At 43.8% G+C, this 17,541-nt stretch overlaps 1 protein-coding gene across 2 annotated transcripts in view; it reads right to left on the reverse strand.

The window, feature by feature from the left end:
- The window catches only part of sik2a (salt-inducible kinase 2a), a 131,771-nt gene that overhangs the window by 4,070 nt on the left and 110,160 nt on the right, over window positions 1–17,541 (reverse strand). For both annotated transcript variants that reach the window (XM_078532426.1, XM_078532415.1), the window contains 5 exons: window positions 14,497–14,658; window positions 9,898–10,126; window positions 8,219–8,503; window positions 2,585–2,745; window positions 1,869–1,982 (listed from right to left, as the gene is read on the reverse strand). In XM_078532426.1, coding sequence (XP_078388552.1) covers window positions 1,869–1,982; window positions 2,585–2,745; window positions 8,219–8,503; window positions 9,898–10,126; window positions 14,497–14,658 — 951 coding nt within the window. The remainder of the gene's footprint in view (window positions 1–1,868; window positions 1,983–2,584; window positions 2,746–8,218; window positions 8,504–9,897; window positions 10,127–14,496; window positions 14,659–17,541) is intronic.

Raw genomic sequence — 17,541 nt, forward strand, 5'->3', positions numbered from 1 at the left:
CCCATCGTGTGTGTGTGTGTTGGCCCTCTGCAGGAGCAATTTACCTAGTGCCACTCCCCAGCATTTTCCCTGTAGCTCTGCACATTTTTCCTTTTCAGATAATGATCCAAGTCCTTTCTGAAAGCCCTGATTGACCCTGCCCCCTCCACACTCTCAGGCAGTACATTCCAGATCCTAACCACTCGCCGCATAATAAAGGCTTTCCTCATGCCGCCATCACTTCTTTTGCCTAGTACCTTAAACCTGTGCCCTCTTTTCACGATTCTTCCACCAAAGGGAACAGTTTCCTCCCTATCCACTCTGACCCTTGGGCCTGTCACTGCAGGGTTAAAAACTGGACCTCAGGCCTACCACAGGCATTTCTGAAGCTTCCAGTCCACCCATGGCTCCAATTCCGCCCCTGCACCCACAGTCTCAGTACCGACTGGCACTGAGCATGCTCAGAGCACAACCCAGTTCCCCACCAGCGCACTGGGCTCCTGTAGTCATTGACAGGGGGCTTTCCCACCCGTGGGGAATTCTGGGTTCAATTTCTGCCATAGAGGCCAATTAGTGAACAGGAAGACAAAAACAGAAAATGCTGGAAATACTCAGCATGTCTGGCAGCATCCTTTCCCTCCCAATTTGTTTCAAATATTCTTTTTAATCTATATAGGAGTTAGAAAGATTACAGATTTTCCTTTCACATTTACAGCCCAGACAACTCTATAATGTTAAGTCAATATGGGTCTGGCAATACCTCAAAACAAAATAACTCCTTCTGGCAACATGCACAGTGGACTGCAATCCCACACTTGTGTTCTCTTAGCTAATTCAGAGAAACACAGTCAGGAGGTGCTCCTCTCATGGGTTTTTGGTTAGTACAGTTTGTTGCTATTGTTTGGTTGAAGGACTCGGCAGTGGGTTTTTGGGGGTGGGGGGGCACGGTGGTGCAGTGGGGATAGTGTTTTTCAGGTGGAGGAAGGCCAGGAGAGACGGTTCAATCTCAATTTGACAGAAAGCTTCTGATTGTGGTTTGCTGTTTAATCTTCAACATACAGGGATCCGTTGTGCTGGTGTTATCAGGAGTTAACATCTGCATTCTTACAAGACACAGCCTTTCAGACCCAAGGCTCAGGTTTCTTGCCTAACACCCAGATTTGGATCAAAAGGACACAACCCACTGGGGAGACGAGTGCCTTAAAAGTGAGAACGGAATGAAGTTTCATGAATAAAGATGTTTGAAAGTTAAACAGGTTTAGTATTTCTCAATGGCTGACAAATAGCCATTGTCCCAGGCCCCTACGTCCTTCACATTTTCAATTGCATCGCTGGATACAAAGGAACCTGAATTTAAGGATTCTCAATTGTTATTGCAGCGGTTTAGAAGACTTCAGTCTCTTTCTGTGAATTTATAAATGGGTCTTGTTATATTGACCTCTGCATCCACTAGGTATTCAATTTCTTTTTTTAAACATTAAATGGCCATATTTAACTCTGCACATCCAGCCCTAACCGGGCAGTTAAAGCAAGGATGAGGATTTTAAAATCTTGCTGTTGCTGGACTGGGAGCCATTGTAGGTCAGCAAGCACAGGGGTGGGGTCAAACACCATTTGCAAAGCAGCACATTAGCGCTTTAGACTTTTGACAAACGCCTATTGCTCCACACAGAGTTCTAACACATGTCCAAAACTGAATGGACTTTTGACACAGCTCCTCGAAGTCTTGTTTAGAGTGTTGTACCAAAAAAGAACGGCGCCTCACCCACAGAACCACTGGCCACTACTCGTTTCGGAACAAATGCATCCAAAATCTTTTACTGGGTTTTGTTCATTTTTAACAAAATGCATTGCCTCGCAATTTAAATCCGAGAGATAAAATACTATACCGGTAATCGGTGTTGCAAATAGTGTGTTTCTAGGCTCTGGCGTCGCGAGAGCATGTGTGGATGGACTCCATTAGGGTATAATGCTACATTTTCTTGCTGATGGGAAGCTTCTTCCTACAAGAAAAGACATGATAGTGACATTATTTCTTTTGTACAATCTGGTTAATGACGCACCATTTAATTTACAGTTACAGCTTACGTGGATGAGATAAAGTTCAATCAAAAGTGCAAGGTGATGGCTTAATGGAGGAGTAACATTTAGATTTGCTGCAACAAGAACTGGCATTCGGCTTGTAACACAGGAAAAAAAAAACATCTCGGTTCACTTTGCAGAAGAGAAGGTGGGTGTTGAGTCTATGTGGTAGGCTTATGAGAGGGGATCAAAAGTGTATTTGGATGACACAGGTATGGAGACGGCTTTTAAACGTTGGGAGAGAGGTAGAGGTTTGAAGCACAGTTCTAGTCAATGGAGCCAAGATAGATGATAGAGGGGCCACAGTGATGGGACTGGAACCACCTCCCAGTTGGGTTTGTTCCTGTTCAAGATCTTCATCCAACATTTAGTTAATTCATTAACTGCTGTAAATACATCAGGAGATGGGGTGGAACCATATCCTACTCATTGTTTCTCCTGAGTTATTAGGCCATCAAATCACTCATCTGCTTAAGTCCTCTAATAATATCTTCTAATAATAAGCTTTGGTAGGAACGTTTACCTGATGGTGGTTGGTGAGGAGACCTTGTAAATGTGGTGCCGTTAACACATCAGGATCTTCATCCGAGCCCAATTGTTCATACAACATCTGTACCTTGTTGAGCTCCAGAATTCCTTTGGTCCTGGCTAGATTCTGAAGATGCTGGCGGAAGGCTACGATACCTAATTGAAGAAATGGGAGTCAATTGGCGTCCTCCACACAGTTCAAATCATAGAAGCATCGGATCATAGAAACTTACAACGCAGGACGCCATTCAGCCCATCATGCCTGTGCTGGCTCTTGGATGCTTATTCCCACAGGTAATTGCGCAACTCTGCATTTTGTTCGTAAACCTGTAGGTTTCTCACCCGCCAGTACCTGTCTGACTGCCTTTTAAAATTACTTATGGATTAGCTTCCACCACCTTCTCACTCAGACTGTTCCAGAGCCCAACAACACTCTGGTTGAGAGAGGGATAACGAGATGTAGAAAGTATAGTGGTTATTCCCTTCAAATTCAATAAAGGAAAATGACTCCTCTATTTAATGAGGAATCTCTTATCTTGGGCCCAAGGTTGTGGCTCAACTCAGGATTTCTGTCTTCATATTGTGAGGCACTGTGCCAAGCCATAGCCGTGCCATTGCTACTGTGACACAGAGGCAGGGAATGCTAAAATAGTTCTCTCTTCTTACAATAAGGCTTCAGCCCAGAAACCTATGACAAAGGAACAGGTATGTCACCAACTGAACCAAACCTACACTTTTCAACAAAAGGGAAAATATAAAGTCTTTAAAAAAAAAATCAAACTCTGAGGAGCACTAAAGTTCTCAGTAAGAATACGCTTTATCTTAACCCCCTCTCCATTTTTTCCTGTCAAAAGCATCAGTTTTCAGCTCGAACCACTGACCCACAGTCACCATTTGCATGTAGCTTTCTATTTTCAACACTTTCGCAAACCACATTTCTCTAAAGCAACGGCCTATACAACAACATGCAATGTTTAGAGCAAGTCTGATCATGTTATTTGTCTGAAAAATGTTATCCTGGCAGCATAGCTCAGTTAATAGCACTCTTGGCTCTGGGTCAGAAGATTTGGGTTTGAAGTTCACTCCATGGCTTGAGCACACACAAGCCATACTGACACTCCAATGCAATAAATATTGATGGAGGCAATTAAACAATTACCTATTCCAATGTTTAGGCGGATGTAAAATATTCAATGTCACCATTTGAAGGAGAAGAGGGAGCTCTCCTGGCAACATGCCTCACTCAATCAGCATCACCAGAATAAAATGGGTGCTCTTGTGTGGAAAATAGCTGCTCTGTGTGCCTTCATTCACTGTTCAAAGTAATTTGCTGTATATAAAGTGCTTCATAATGTGATACTCTGCCATATAAACTATCTGTAGTTGGACAAGAGTTGGTGTAATTTAGGAATTGGAATCAAATTTACATCAAAGTGGACAGTAAGGAGAAGGAAATGCCAGACATTTCATCTCACCACAAACCACAAATTAGCGTTTTCTCACAGTTACAGTACAGTAGATGGAGAAAAGATGTTCCACTTGTAGGAAAAACCAGAACTAGGGCCATCAATATAAGATGGTCATTAATAAATCCAATAGGGAATTCAGGAGAATTTTCTTTTGAATCCAGAGAGTGGTTAGAATGTGGAACTCACAAGGAGTAGTTGAGGTGAATAGCATAGATTATGAATGTAAAGGGAAGGTAGATAAACACATGAAGGAGAAAGAAATGGAAGGATAAGGTGATAGGGTGAGATGAAGAAGGGTGGGAGGTTTATGTACCGCTAAACACTGACGTGGACCTACTGGGCTGAATGGCCTGTTTTTGTGCTTTGCAGCTTTATAATACAATAGAGCCCTGGTCAGCAGATGGCTAGAGCTCAGACCTCTGAATCTTGTAGTAATATCCAAAGAGCTGCTTCCAACTAAAGGGAATGGAGGGGCAATTGTTCCCACTGAACCTCCCTAGTTGTGCTATTGACCTGCCACATAAACAAGGGTCTTTGTTACAGAAATATCAGAGCGTGACCCTGTGGATGTAAAAAGCAGTGGAAGAAACAGGCTGCCTCATGCAGAGATGATGATAATGACGTGTATTTTGTCATTGTAATGACAGTGAAACGGTCAGCATTCTCCTTTACTACCTTGTGAAATTTTTAGCAACCTCTGGTGTCCATACATGCATAATTAAACAGGGAATCCAGAAGTTATTGTCGGTGACTCCTTGCTTCTCCATAGGGTGTACTGTTGAAATTCTCGCAGATGGAATTCAATTAGAAATCACTGATCTGACATGAACCTCCACCTTTTACACTCTAATCTCATTATTAAAAAATGCCAGAAAAGGTAAACCCAGGGCACAACTGGGTTTTTCATGGCGTACTAAGTCACAATCACTGCTAAACAATTTTTAAAAATTTGTTCATGATATTTCATCTTCTACCTTAATTCCATGTATATATTTCGCTCTGTAAAATTTAATAAAAAGTGAATGATAAAACCTGCTTATTATTTCCTGGTTTGTTGTCTGTGAGAATTCTTCAATATGACTGGTTGCTTAGCCTGTTTGATGACATCACTGTTGCTGGATGCCTGGAGGTCTTTTGTAGCTGAAACTAATATCGGGAAAGGGGAAATCCACGCCACAGAGATCACTAGATCTTTGTGGGCAGCTTCTTCAAGGTCAGTTTTGTCTCTGACAGCAAGATCTGGGCCAATGTAATAGAATCTGTATGAAAGAAATAATGTAACTACACGGCAAGTTATCACCGTTTCCAAGTCAAAGATACAATCACATGCAAATTCTGTTGCTGGGCTGACAGTACCTGTGACTAGAGCTATCATCACTGAGGAAACAGGAATGAGGAATCGTAGATATCTAAGGACAGAAGGAGGTTGGATAGTGACTGCATTAGCACCACATTTTCTATTCTAGTTCTGTCCCTTATAAGATAATACAACACTTGAGGCCATTCAGCCTCTCCTCACTATGCTGACTCTTCAAAAAAACTTATCTTTTTAGTGCTCTTTAATATTTTAATTCAAGTGCTTATTGAGCAAATGTTGTGTGGTAGTAATGTATGCAATACCCTTGTAAACCTTTGCATTCAAAAAAAATTATATTACCCTCTCCATTCCTGCTTCTAGTATCAATCCTAAGTTTATGGCCTTCCACAGGTACAGGAGTAGGCTATTTAGCTCCTCAAGCCTGTTCCACCATTCACCGAGATCACTGGTTGATCTGCGATCTAATCCCACGTACCCATCTTTGCCCTATATCGCTTAATATCTTTGGTTAACAAAAATCTATCAATCTCAGATTCAAAATTAACAATTGGCCGAGCATCTTTTTTTAAAAAAATCATTCATGGGATGCGGGCATCTCTGACTAGGCCAGCAATCATTACCCATCCATAATTGCCCTTGAGAAGGTGGTGGTGAGCTGCCTTCTTGAACCACTGCAGTCTATGTAGTGTAGATACACGCGCAGTGCTGTTAGGGAGGGAGTTCCGGGATCTTGACCCAGCAACAGTGAAGAAATGGCGATATATTTCCAAGTCCGGATGGTAAGTGACTTGGAGGGGAATTTCCAGGTGATGGTGTTCCCATGTGTCGGCCGTCCTTGTCCTTCACGGTCATGGGTTTGGAAGGTGCAGTCTAAGGAGCCTTGGTGAATTCCTGCAGTGCATCTTGTAGATGATACACACTGCTGCCACTGTACATTGGTGGCGGAGGGAGTGAATGTTTGTGGACGGGGTGCTAATCAAGTGGGCTGCTTTGTCCTGAATGGTTTCAAGCTGCATGAGTGTAGTCGGAGCTACACTTATCCAGGCAAGTGGAGAATATTCCATCACACTCCTGACTTGTGCTTTGTAGATGGTGGACAAGCTATTGATGGAAGAGAGTTCCAAACCTCTACAACCCTTTGTGTGTAGAAGTATCCATTACTGAAAGGTATGGCTCTAATTTTTTAATTTCACCGACTGGTGCAAATAACTTTTCACTATTTACCCTCTCAAACCCCTTCCCAATTTGGTGTTCGTCTATTCAATTCTGGCTGAATCTTCTCTGCTCCATCGAATATAGGCCTAGCTTTTCCATGTCTAACCTTTTTGTTCCTTGTTTTATCCAAGTAAATCTATGTTGCACCTGTTCCATGACCATTTAACAGGCTATCCCAGCCTGCACAGTACTCCCAACCCTAATATATCTTGCACAGATTCATCATTCAATCCCTGCTTCTCCATGGGATCAAGTCAGGAAGATGATTCCAAACTAGAATTTCCATAGGGAAATATGCTTGATACAGGCAACCACCCTGAGAGGAACAATGACAGAATACTAATAAGATGCGGATACTGAAATGGATGTGTGGAGTGCAAAGGACAAGATCAGGAGCCAGCACATCAGGCAGCCAGTGAAGATTGTGGGATTGAAGAAAACAGCTCAGAACAGTTTGAAGTGGTATGATCATCTGTTGCGCAGAGAGAGAGGAAATGTGGTGAGGCAAGTAGGGAGTTGGGATTGCCAGGAAAGGGGAGAGGAAGGCCTAATAATGGATGGAAAGATGCGGCGGCGAGAGACTTAAATGCAGTGGGTTTGGAAGAGGAAAGGGTGACTGATGAGAGGAGATGGAGAAGGGTGATCAGTCAGCATTGTAGCGACCCCAAGTAAAATGGGAGAAGCTGAAGGATGAACACGTCGATAGGCAGCTACCCGTGATAATTGCAGATGGTGTAAGTGATGAGGACTGCATACCAAGAAACTAGGTGGAGTGCAAAAAATTAACCCCGAGCAACATTTTAAGCTAATCTATGACCAGGAGGCAAGGGGACATAGGTATAAACTGGTCAGTTCAGGACTGACTCTGGGCACTTCATCGGACACAGTGCTCGATACCCAGAACGTTCCTTAAGGGAAGGTAGCGGAGGAAATAGCTCTGGGATTATTCGAGTGGCAGTTAGATGCAGTTTCTACGGCAGGACAGGCCAGATGGACTGCGGGCTCCTTCATCTGTGCTGATATTTAGGAGTCTCCCGCAGACTACAATTGAGTAATAGACAGAACTTTTAGTTGCACGAGGCGGTGGGACCAGAAGCAGGCAGGTCCACAATTTCCCGACATCAGTTGGTATGCCGGCATGTTCTCACCTCCAGGCACTCCTTTTGGCTTTTTAAACCCTCTCCACAGCTGTGACTTATAAACAGCTACAGTGGCGTCTTTTAAAGGGGCTCCCACTCCACAACGGCAGGCTGACAGCTGTGGCCAGTTTTCATTGCAGAAATCTTACAAGCTTTGAGTGGGCGACTCCATCTCTGACGGTCTGGCTGCTGCTCTCTGAGTGTTGGAGGGCTTCCAACCCAACTGCACCCTGGCTCATAATTTGACATGCCTTCAAAAAAAAAAACCGCATCGGGCATTTGATGCCAATGCAGGATCGGGACCCAGGAATTCTCCCAACGTCGGGGTCTTGACACCAGATCAAAGATCCGGCCCAATACGTCAACCTTTCACCACAGATATTGCACAAGAGAGCTTCACACTGCTGCGCTGTAGCTATTTATTATCAAAATAGCACTCACATACACACATACATGCAGAAGGTAACAGGTACATGGTAGGTAGTCACCTTGTGTTAAAGATGTATCAGAAGCTCTTCGACCTTCCCGGAAGCTGACTGGCGACCGGTTGTGCACCTCGCGTTTCTGGGATGTCAGTGCCTCCATGGCTGGGTTCGGTGGCCTGATGCCAATCAGTGGTGGGGTCATCCGTGCCACTGGCTGGTTGACAAGTACGATCTCCTTCAGGGATGGCGTGTCCTCCAGAATGTTGAGCTCACTGTGCATCAATCCCATGTCGTATTCTGAATCGACACTCCCCAGGGATGGATTGTTCCCCACAGTGAACAGTTTCCCTGCATTGTGGAAAAATATTGTGGTTAGGACAGGAGAAGGCGGATATGCTCAATTAAATCCAGTCAGCGGTGCCGCCTCAGAGCCTGTTGACTCAGCCCAAAAGTTCATGTAAATTTGTGATTAAAGAATAACTGAGCAAAACAGCTCCTAATTTTATGCTGTACAGCAAGGCCTCTGGGCAGCGGTGGAAAATCCCTCTGCTGTCACTTCCAGTATTTTCTGTCTTAAGTGATGATGGGTACTAGATACGCCCACTGAAACTTTAATGATGGAATTAAGTCACTGCCCCATTTACCGTCACGAACTCCTTAGCAGAGGAATTGCTGTCATATTCCTTGGATCCAATGTTGTATTAGCAATGCAGCCCGGTGAGAGGGGCTTAAAATATGAAGGACAGCATAACCCAGAGCAACAGGCGCACTGCAATGGACTTTGGTATGCACAGTGGGAGATTCGAATGAAAAAAAAAAATCGCATTTGGCTTAGGCAAGTTCCGCTGTAAGTTCCCTGACCCCATTCCCTCCAACTGGAGGTGGGCAAGCAGGCAGGACTAGAGAATACCTTCACTAAGGTCAGGCCGGAGGGCAACAGGTAGTTGCTAGGGCATCAGATCAGCATACACAGGCCTCAATCTCCCTCAGGAAGGCCTCAAGAATGGAAAAGAGAATATTTGCACTGGTGCATTAGTCTCATCAGGCCAATGTTAAGATGAACTGGTGATCTGATGTTAACTGAGAAAAAAAATGAAACAGTGGTCTAGATTCCTATACCCAATCCCAGACCTGTGCTTAATTGCAGCAGAGGGAGCCTGACATTAGATAGAATTATACAAGACAGATGGATGCCATTCGGCCCATTCTGCCTGTGCCGGCCCTGAGATATCCAATTAATTTCACACCCCTGCTCTCTCTTTATTGCCCGGCAAATATTTCCTTTTCAAATATATATTGAATTGCCTTTTGAAAATTACTGACTTTTCTTTCATTGCCCTTTCAGGTGCAGTGCAGTCCGGATTGTAACAACTTGCTGCATTAATAAAAGATTTCTCTTCTGACATCTGGTTCCTTTGCCAAATATCCTACGTGTGAGTCAGGAGGTGTGCTCCAGTTTGACAGTGTCCCTAAACTACGGTGGGCGTAAAAGAGAAACATAACCAAGGTTCCCATTTTTGATCGCTGTTCGGTGCAGGTATGGATGTCGCGTAAAAACGTCTGGAGCTTGCACTGTGCTGTTCTTCATGGAAGAATAATCTGTTAATATTCACTCTACAGACTCTCAATTATAAAATACTCGAGGCTTGTGGCCAATTTTACAACTGTAGCTCAGATAAAGTGAGCCCTTTGAGCAGAGGATGGGATAAAACGAGAAGAAAAATACTGCAAGCCTTTCCTACCTGTGTTTGGCATCAGCATTGCTTGGTTGGTCACTTCAGCGAGAGTGTGCCTCCTCTGCCCACAGCGCATTGCCTGAAATGATGCGTAAACCTGGGCAGGATCCTCTTCGCAGTCATCCTCGGTCTCTATCCCCTCGTCGATGGAGGTCTCCATCATGTTGCTAGGAGATGGTGGGCACCCCTTCCTTGCTATCACAGGAGGCACAGGATCCAGGAGACAACCATTTACCTGTGAAATTCAGTCAAGGGATTAGTCAGTCATCGGACAGAACGTCTTTGGATAGTCCTTAGATGGTGCTCTGTCTGCACATGGTTAATGGCACCTTTGGAAGAGTGGCAAATTGTTGCCAAACTATCCCCTTCACCAATTTTCCCAGCCAGGAACTCTACCCTTAACTATACAACTTTCAGTTATAAACAACCTGGGATATATTATGTTGCATCGTAGAACTTTTCAGTTCAGGGTTCACATGGGCCAGACATTATCATCAATCACAGCACGCACAGCACAGAACCAGGCTATTTGGCCCAACTGGTCCTTGTGGTGTTTATGCTGTACACAATCCTCCTCCTACCTCTCTTTATTTAAACCTGTCAGTTTATCCTTCTATCCTTTCTCCCTCATTTGTTCATCTATCTTCCCTTTAACTGTTTCTATCATTGGGCATTCTCCTGTAAATATCCGCCAATATAAACACATTTAGGAAACTACAGGGGCCGGCAGCTGCAATAGCTTATTAAAAAATAGGGGAAATAGAAGGAACCGAAAATGGGGGTGCAGAGGTAGAGAATGAGTCATTGTAAAATTCTGGATCTTTGCAGACATAGCGTTCAGACATTTTCGCAGTGAACTGGGAACATCCCGCTACTTATGTGTTCAGTGAAAAGATCCTACAAATAGCAAAGACACTTCCTCCATTTTGCTCTCTCAGTTTATCAGTGAACGACTTGTCTGAGTCACTTCCTCCCAAGTAGCAACTTAGTTTTCACCATTCATGATATTGTGCAGATTCTTGTTCTTTGTTACATGTGCTCCCCCTCTCCGTCTAATTTCCACACAAAGATATCCTCACATTTTAAAACAATGAAATTTGAAACCACTTCTGCTGATCAAGCTCCTTGTTTCAAACGTTTGTCAAAACAGTTTACAGCTGACTCCCTTTCTGAAGTGTGAATTTTCAGAGTGTGCGCTTCCCCCTGCAAGAGGCTCTTGAAACAGGAATCTTAATGTTGTCAGAAATTTGTTGCTGGGGTGGGGGCATGGAGGGGGGAATTTTGCTGGACAAGTTTTCAAATAGATCCAATACAGGGATTGATCCCCAATCTGTGCTGGTTTAATTGAACTGGCGATGGGTTGCTTATAGATCCTCCCTGGGCTACGGGGACAACAAATCAGCCTGGATTTCCACTCTAGCTCACAATCCGATGATTGCTGTGGAACACACTTGTACAGAAGTATAAAATATACTATACTTCAGTTCTGCCGAAGGGTCATGAGGACTCGAAATGTCAACTGTTTTCTTCTCCACCGATGCTGCCAGACCTGCTGAGTTTTTCCTGGTAATTCTGTTTTTGTTTTGGATTTCCAGCATCCGCAGTAGCTTTTAGCTTTTTGTTTTTACACTTGTACAGATATTGGACAAGGGCACAATTGATCTGGATAACGTACTTGGCACCAATAATAGTGTCAGCTGTGGCTCTCCCATCTCTAAGTCAGAAGGTTTGCATTCAAGTGCCACTCCAGGACTTGAGTTCAAAAATCTAGGCTGACACTCCAGTGCAGTACTGAGGGAGTGCAGCACTGTCAGTGCCGTTTTTTGGCTGAAACATTAATCTGAATCCCAGTCTGACCTCTTAGTTGGGCATGACAGACACCAAAGCATTATTTCAAAGAAGTGAAGTGGAGCTTTCCCTAGTGTCCTGGTCAATATTTAACATTCAATCAACATCACAATAACAGATTATTTGGTCATTATCACATTGCTGTTTATGGGAGTTTACTATTCATTTCCTACACTACAGCAGTAAATACACTTCAAAACAAAGTACTTAATTGGTTATAAAACATGTTGGGACACCCTGCACTCATGAAAGGCGTTACATAAGTGGAAGTATTTTTTCTGCACATGCTGGCTGGTGTGAGTGTAACTTTAATGTTCAATACATTTTGCTAATTGGACTTAAAATGGGGGGGAGAATGCAGATCGGAGATAAAGCTACAGCACTGCAGTAACTATTCTCCAACCCACACTCCCATCGAATGTGAATTTATCCTGTAATCTGCATCCCAAAATCACACCCCACTGCAGAAAAGAAATGAGTTCGGGTATGCTGCCACATTCCCAAATTAAACTGGAATTTTTTTGCATTTAGAAGAAGTGTGACCTATATATGCAAGTTAATTCATTGGTAAAGCACTGCAGCAATAACCTCAATTTAGAGAAAACTATACAGTTTTAAACTCTGTTCTTCATAGAGCCTTGGTAAGACAGGAAGAATCCAAAGTAAATGCCCAAGCCCATTGTTAATGACGGATGCATGGATCCTAGAACTCCTGCATTTGTCATCATCAAATTAAGTCTATAAATGTCTAAAGTATGTGCCAACATTGGGTTTTAAAAGAGTTAATAGATTTAAAATGATGGTTGTGTCCCACTGTGGAAACTGGTCTGTTCCTTCATTCATTACTCAGGGTCACAGCGACCGCAGCACAGTCGGTAGTTATTTGGCCCATCGTGTCTGGTGCAGCCTCTTCAACTGTAGCCATCCCCTCCAAACATCTCTCGGTATTAGCTCTACTCATCAGCATCTCATTGTGAGAATGCACAAACTGGGCTTACTTTGGCAGGAGAGCAAGCATAATAATGGATACAAAAGGGAGCATGATTAATTCCCGACAATGCCACAATTGTGCCGCACTCAAACATGTACACAGGGAGCTGAATCCTGTAATTAGATTCAAATACAGGCAGGGTGCTGAATCTACCATTCCCCCAACGCCCACACCTAGCACTTCAGTGAATTCCCAGTGGAAATGAACACACGCGGTTGGGAATTTCTCTTTTACAGGGTTGCAACAGAGGCATCAAGTGCGAAAAACTACCTTAAGTCTTCATATTCTAGCGTTTCAACACCTCTGTCTCCTCTAAGGCAATATTTAGCATTACAGCTTTTAAAGACTTACAGCTAATTATATCTGCACTATTCTGAACTGGTTTGAGAGATTTAAAAGGTTGCATGCAGCCAGCTACCTGAGCTAATAATGCCCTCCGACACGGAATCTCAGTTTCAGGGTTTTTTTAAAAAAGTCAGTTAAGGGCTATGATTAGTTTGAACGGGCTTCCTTCCTGCCTGGCTTTTGAAATCTACTTTTGTTCAGACACTGAATACTGGAGGTGATAATTGCAGAGGCTGCCTTCAGAAATACCTGTGAACAGAATTAGCATTCGCTGAAATGACACAAAAATTGAGAGGAGAAAGAATCCCTGAAGCACCAAGAATTAGTGGCTGCATCAGCTGAGGTTATCCAGCGGATACAGGAATACCAAACCACGTGCACCTATATTTTAAAAACCCCCACAGACTTGCTACTTGATGCAAAGTGATGTATCCTGCTTGCAAGAATTTGCATTACTATTTAAATTCAAGATTAAAAAAGACTTGCATTTACCTAGTGCTTTTCAGGACCACCGGATGACCAAAAGCACTTTATAGCCAATTAATTTTGAAGTGTAGTCACTGTTGTAATGTAGGAAACACAGCAGCCAATTTGTGCACAGCAAGCTCCCACAAACAGCAACATGGTAACGACCAGGTAATCTGTTTTGGTGATGTTGATTGAGAGATAAATATTGGCCGGGCCATCAGAAATAACTCTCCCACTCTTCTTCAAAATAGTACCATGGGATCTTTTACGTCCACCCGAGCAGGCAGATGGGGCCTCAGTTTAACATCTCATCCAAAATACAGTACCTCCAACAGTGCAGCACTCCCTCAGTACTGCACTGGACTGACAGCCATGATTTTTGGTACTAAGCACTGGATTGGACCCTGAACCCAGAACCTTCTGACTCAGAGACAAGAGTGCTACTAACTGAGCCACAGCTGATGCTCCTGAACAGTCTGGATCTGCATGGGATGTCAGTAGTTAAGACCCTGGGCCAATTTTTACCACCTGCCCACCTAGTTTCTACCAGTTGGATAGGGTTAAAGCGTCCACTTTGATCTAGTCCACCACGAACTCTATATCTAAAAAATCTCCGGAGAAAAAGATCTGCCGTTTCTCCCCTGCCACCCTCCCCCAAATAGCTCCACAATATCCATTTAACCGTACACTGTACATTGCTCATTTTAACCAAAATAATAATAATCCAGTTGCTTATGATCACTGATCGGAGTCTGGTAACTATGGTCTAATGCTGGTAGTAACAACTTGTATTGATATAGCACCTTTAACATAGGAAAACGCCCAAAGGCACTTCACAGGAATATTTTCAAACCGGATCTGGCACCAAGCCATATAATGTAACCTCACACTCGCTCTCTCTCCCTTTCCCTGGTGTTCAATGGCCACATATCAAAACCAACTCAGTAACAAACCTTGGGAGTGCTGATGTCTTCCTCCATGAAGCCCAATTCTGGCTGGCAACCGGTTTGCAGAAAGGAGAATGTGTCCACACTGGTGGGCTGCGGCAGGATTGGGGACCTCAGCAGCCTGACATTCTGTGACAGGAGGCTCACCTGGGGCACGACAGGGTTTGCCTGAGAAAAAAAAAAATTAGGGCGTTAATCTTATTTTTGAAATATGATACATAGTTTTCAATCTTTTTCAATTCTTTCCCTTTCCTGGATCTACTGATCTTTTTTGCCCTCAGGGTACAGCAAAGAAAATAAAAATCCTTGTCCTGGAATAGGTGTCTTACTCGTACACCTGTCCTTCTATGCGAGTCCAGACAGTAAGCTATTCAACCATGACAGAGGCATCATATTAAATCGAATCCTCTCCTGACCCAACATTTACAACTCAGTGGTTGGCTGGGGCACAAGTGGTTTGGGAAAACAGGGGAGAAGTTCTTCATGTGCGTAACATAAACAGGGCCCCATGGATAGAGCAAAAGGAAAATACTGTGAAGGCTGGAAACCTGAAATGAACAACTGAAAGAAAAAGAAAAACAAAAGACCGTCATTTATATAGCGCTTTTCAAGGTCACTGGATGTCTTCGGAGTTTTTACAGCCACTGAAGTACTTTTGAAGTGTAGTCACTGTTGTAATGTAGGAAATGCAACGTCCCATTTGTGCACAGCAAACTCCCGCAAACAGGAATGCGATAATGACCATGTAATCTGCTTCTGTGATGCTGATTGAGGGATAAACATTGGCCAGGACACCGGGTATAGCTACCGGCTCTTCTTCAAAATGGTGCCATGGGTTCTTTTACACCCACCCAAGCAGGCAGATGGGGCCTCAGTTTAACAATCTCATCCAAAAGGTGGATGCACCACCAATGGTGCAGCATTCTCTCAGCACTGCATCGAGTGCCAGCCTTGGGTTTTGAACTTTTGAACCTGGAACCTTGTGACTCAGAGGCAAGAGTGCAACCAACTGAGCCAGAACCCTCAGGAGGTTCAGCAGTGTCCATGGAGACAGAGAATTAACATTTCAGGTCAATGACCTTTCACCAGTTCTGATGAAAGGTCATCAATCTGAAATGTTAACTCGTTTCTGTCCACAGCCAGTGTTGGTTCCGCCTCGGCAGTGGAATACTTGGCAGTATTCCTGCAGCAACTAACTGCAGCCTGAACACCTCCAATCAGTGCTTTAAAAGCAAGATGCACAGTGGCAAGGTGCAGATGAGTGACCCTAGCTAATGTGGCTCTCTCTAAGATTAATAGTTAATCCTTAACATCCCTCCCCTTTAAAGCACAAAGCTTCAAATATTTACACAGGAAGATGGTTGCACGCCATTCACAGACCTAAACAGTCAGCAAGGCAATACTGACAGGGAAAAAAATCTCAGTGGGACCTGGAAACCTTGCTCATATAATCCCAGCTGAAAGACCATAAGACATAGGAGCAGAAATTAGGCCAATCGGCCCATCGAGTCTGCTCCGCCATTCAATCATGGCTGATAAGTTTCTCAACCCCATTCTCCCGCCTTCTCCCCGTAACCTTTGATCCCCATACCAATCAAGAACCTATCTATCTCGGTCTTAAATACACTCAATGACCTGGCCTCCACAGCCTTCTGTGGCAATGAATTCCATAGAAAGCTTTGGCAAGTTGCTACAGAGATTTCATTGAACAGAAAGTTTTTCAGACTACTGAAAAGCCCACAGCAGGAGATGTGCAGAAGTGAAGTTAGCCAACTGGAACCAGCAAATTCATGTTCAATAGCCCATAATGCAGCAGTCAATTTAAATTGGGTTGGGGGTGGTTGGGCAGGGTCCCCATTGAGACCCCACCCAATTCTGGTCAGGGTAAAAATGTAATTATGTGGAACATTTGCATGAAGGTAGAAGAATTGTCTCATATAGCAGCTGATGATTCACCTTATCCCACTGCTTTGTGGTGCCAGGAAATGACTGTTCTATTTGGCACAGAGATGGTGAGGGTGATTTTTTAACTCTTCTCAAACCAGTAGAACCTGGGCATATGGGAAGTTAAAATGCCCTGGTAGGTAGCCGCTTGACTGTGATTTTTACACAGTCTTCTGGACGGACACCAAAGCTGCCCACCCAAAGCTAATCAGGTCCTTCTTTTAAAAAGGACATCACTGGGGCCTCAACTCCCTTATCCCAAGCCACAGCAGGACTCTCGGGAGCATTGCAGATTTTAGCCTTATTGCTCTAGGAAAGCATGGTGTCACCAGCCGGCATCAGGGTGGGTGCACACCACAGGAAGAGCTGCAAAGGGAAACCCAGGTCTTATTGTAGGAAGCTCAACCACCACAATGTACTCTCCCACTTTTAAAGGGTGCAGCCAACTGCATGATGCTCAGGTCTCCCCCATCAGGCACACACCACAAAGTATGCAAGGTCAGACTCCAGGAATAAGGGAACTGGTTGTGGTAATGTAATCGCAGGGGGCCAGTCGTGAATGCTTGTTCACTGTGGGTCTCCATATATAGGTGGAGTCCAGCGCACGACAATCGAGACTAGGTTCCCCCTATCAAAATATATGTACAAACACTGCTCTCCCAAAGCTAGGCCAGGGTTTGAGTCCCGCCCACAGTGAGACCAGAAACTCCTGTCCAAAGTCAATGGACGTTTGGCTGCCTCTCCAAATTTTCCGCCCTACCCACAACCAATTCCGCCCATAGAGCCTTCATAAAAAGAAACTTTTAAAGTATGCAGATGAAGTTATAAGGATTTTTGTGACCTGAATTTTCAGTCTGCTTTATGGATGCTTATTAATTTTACATTTTTCAAAATTATTAAGGGTTTTGATGCAAGTAAATAAGGAGAAACTGTTTCCACTGGCAGAAGAGTGTAACCAGAAGACATAAATTTAAGGTAATTGTCAAATAAATTCAGAGGGGAGATGAGAATATTTTTAAGGTTGCAAGTTGTTGTGATCTGGAATGCACAATTTGAAAGGCTGGTGGTAGAATAGTCAACACGTATTTGAAGGGAAATAGGACTGCA

Source organism: Cetorhinus maximus, chromosome 2 (genome assembly GCF_964194155.1).
Source record: "Cetorhinus maximus chromosome 2, sCetMax3.hap1.1, whole genome shotgun sequence".
NCBI lineage: Eukaryota > Metazoa > Chordata > Chondrichthyes > Lamniformes > Cetorhinidae > Cetorhinus > Cetorhinus maximus.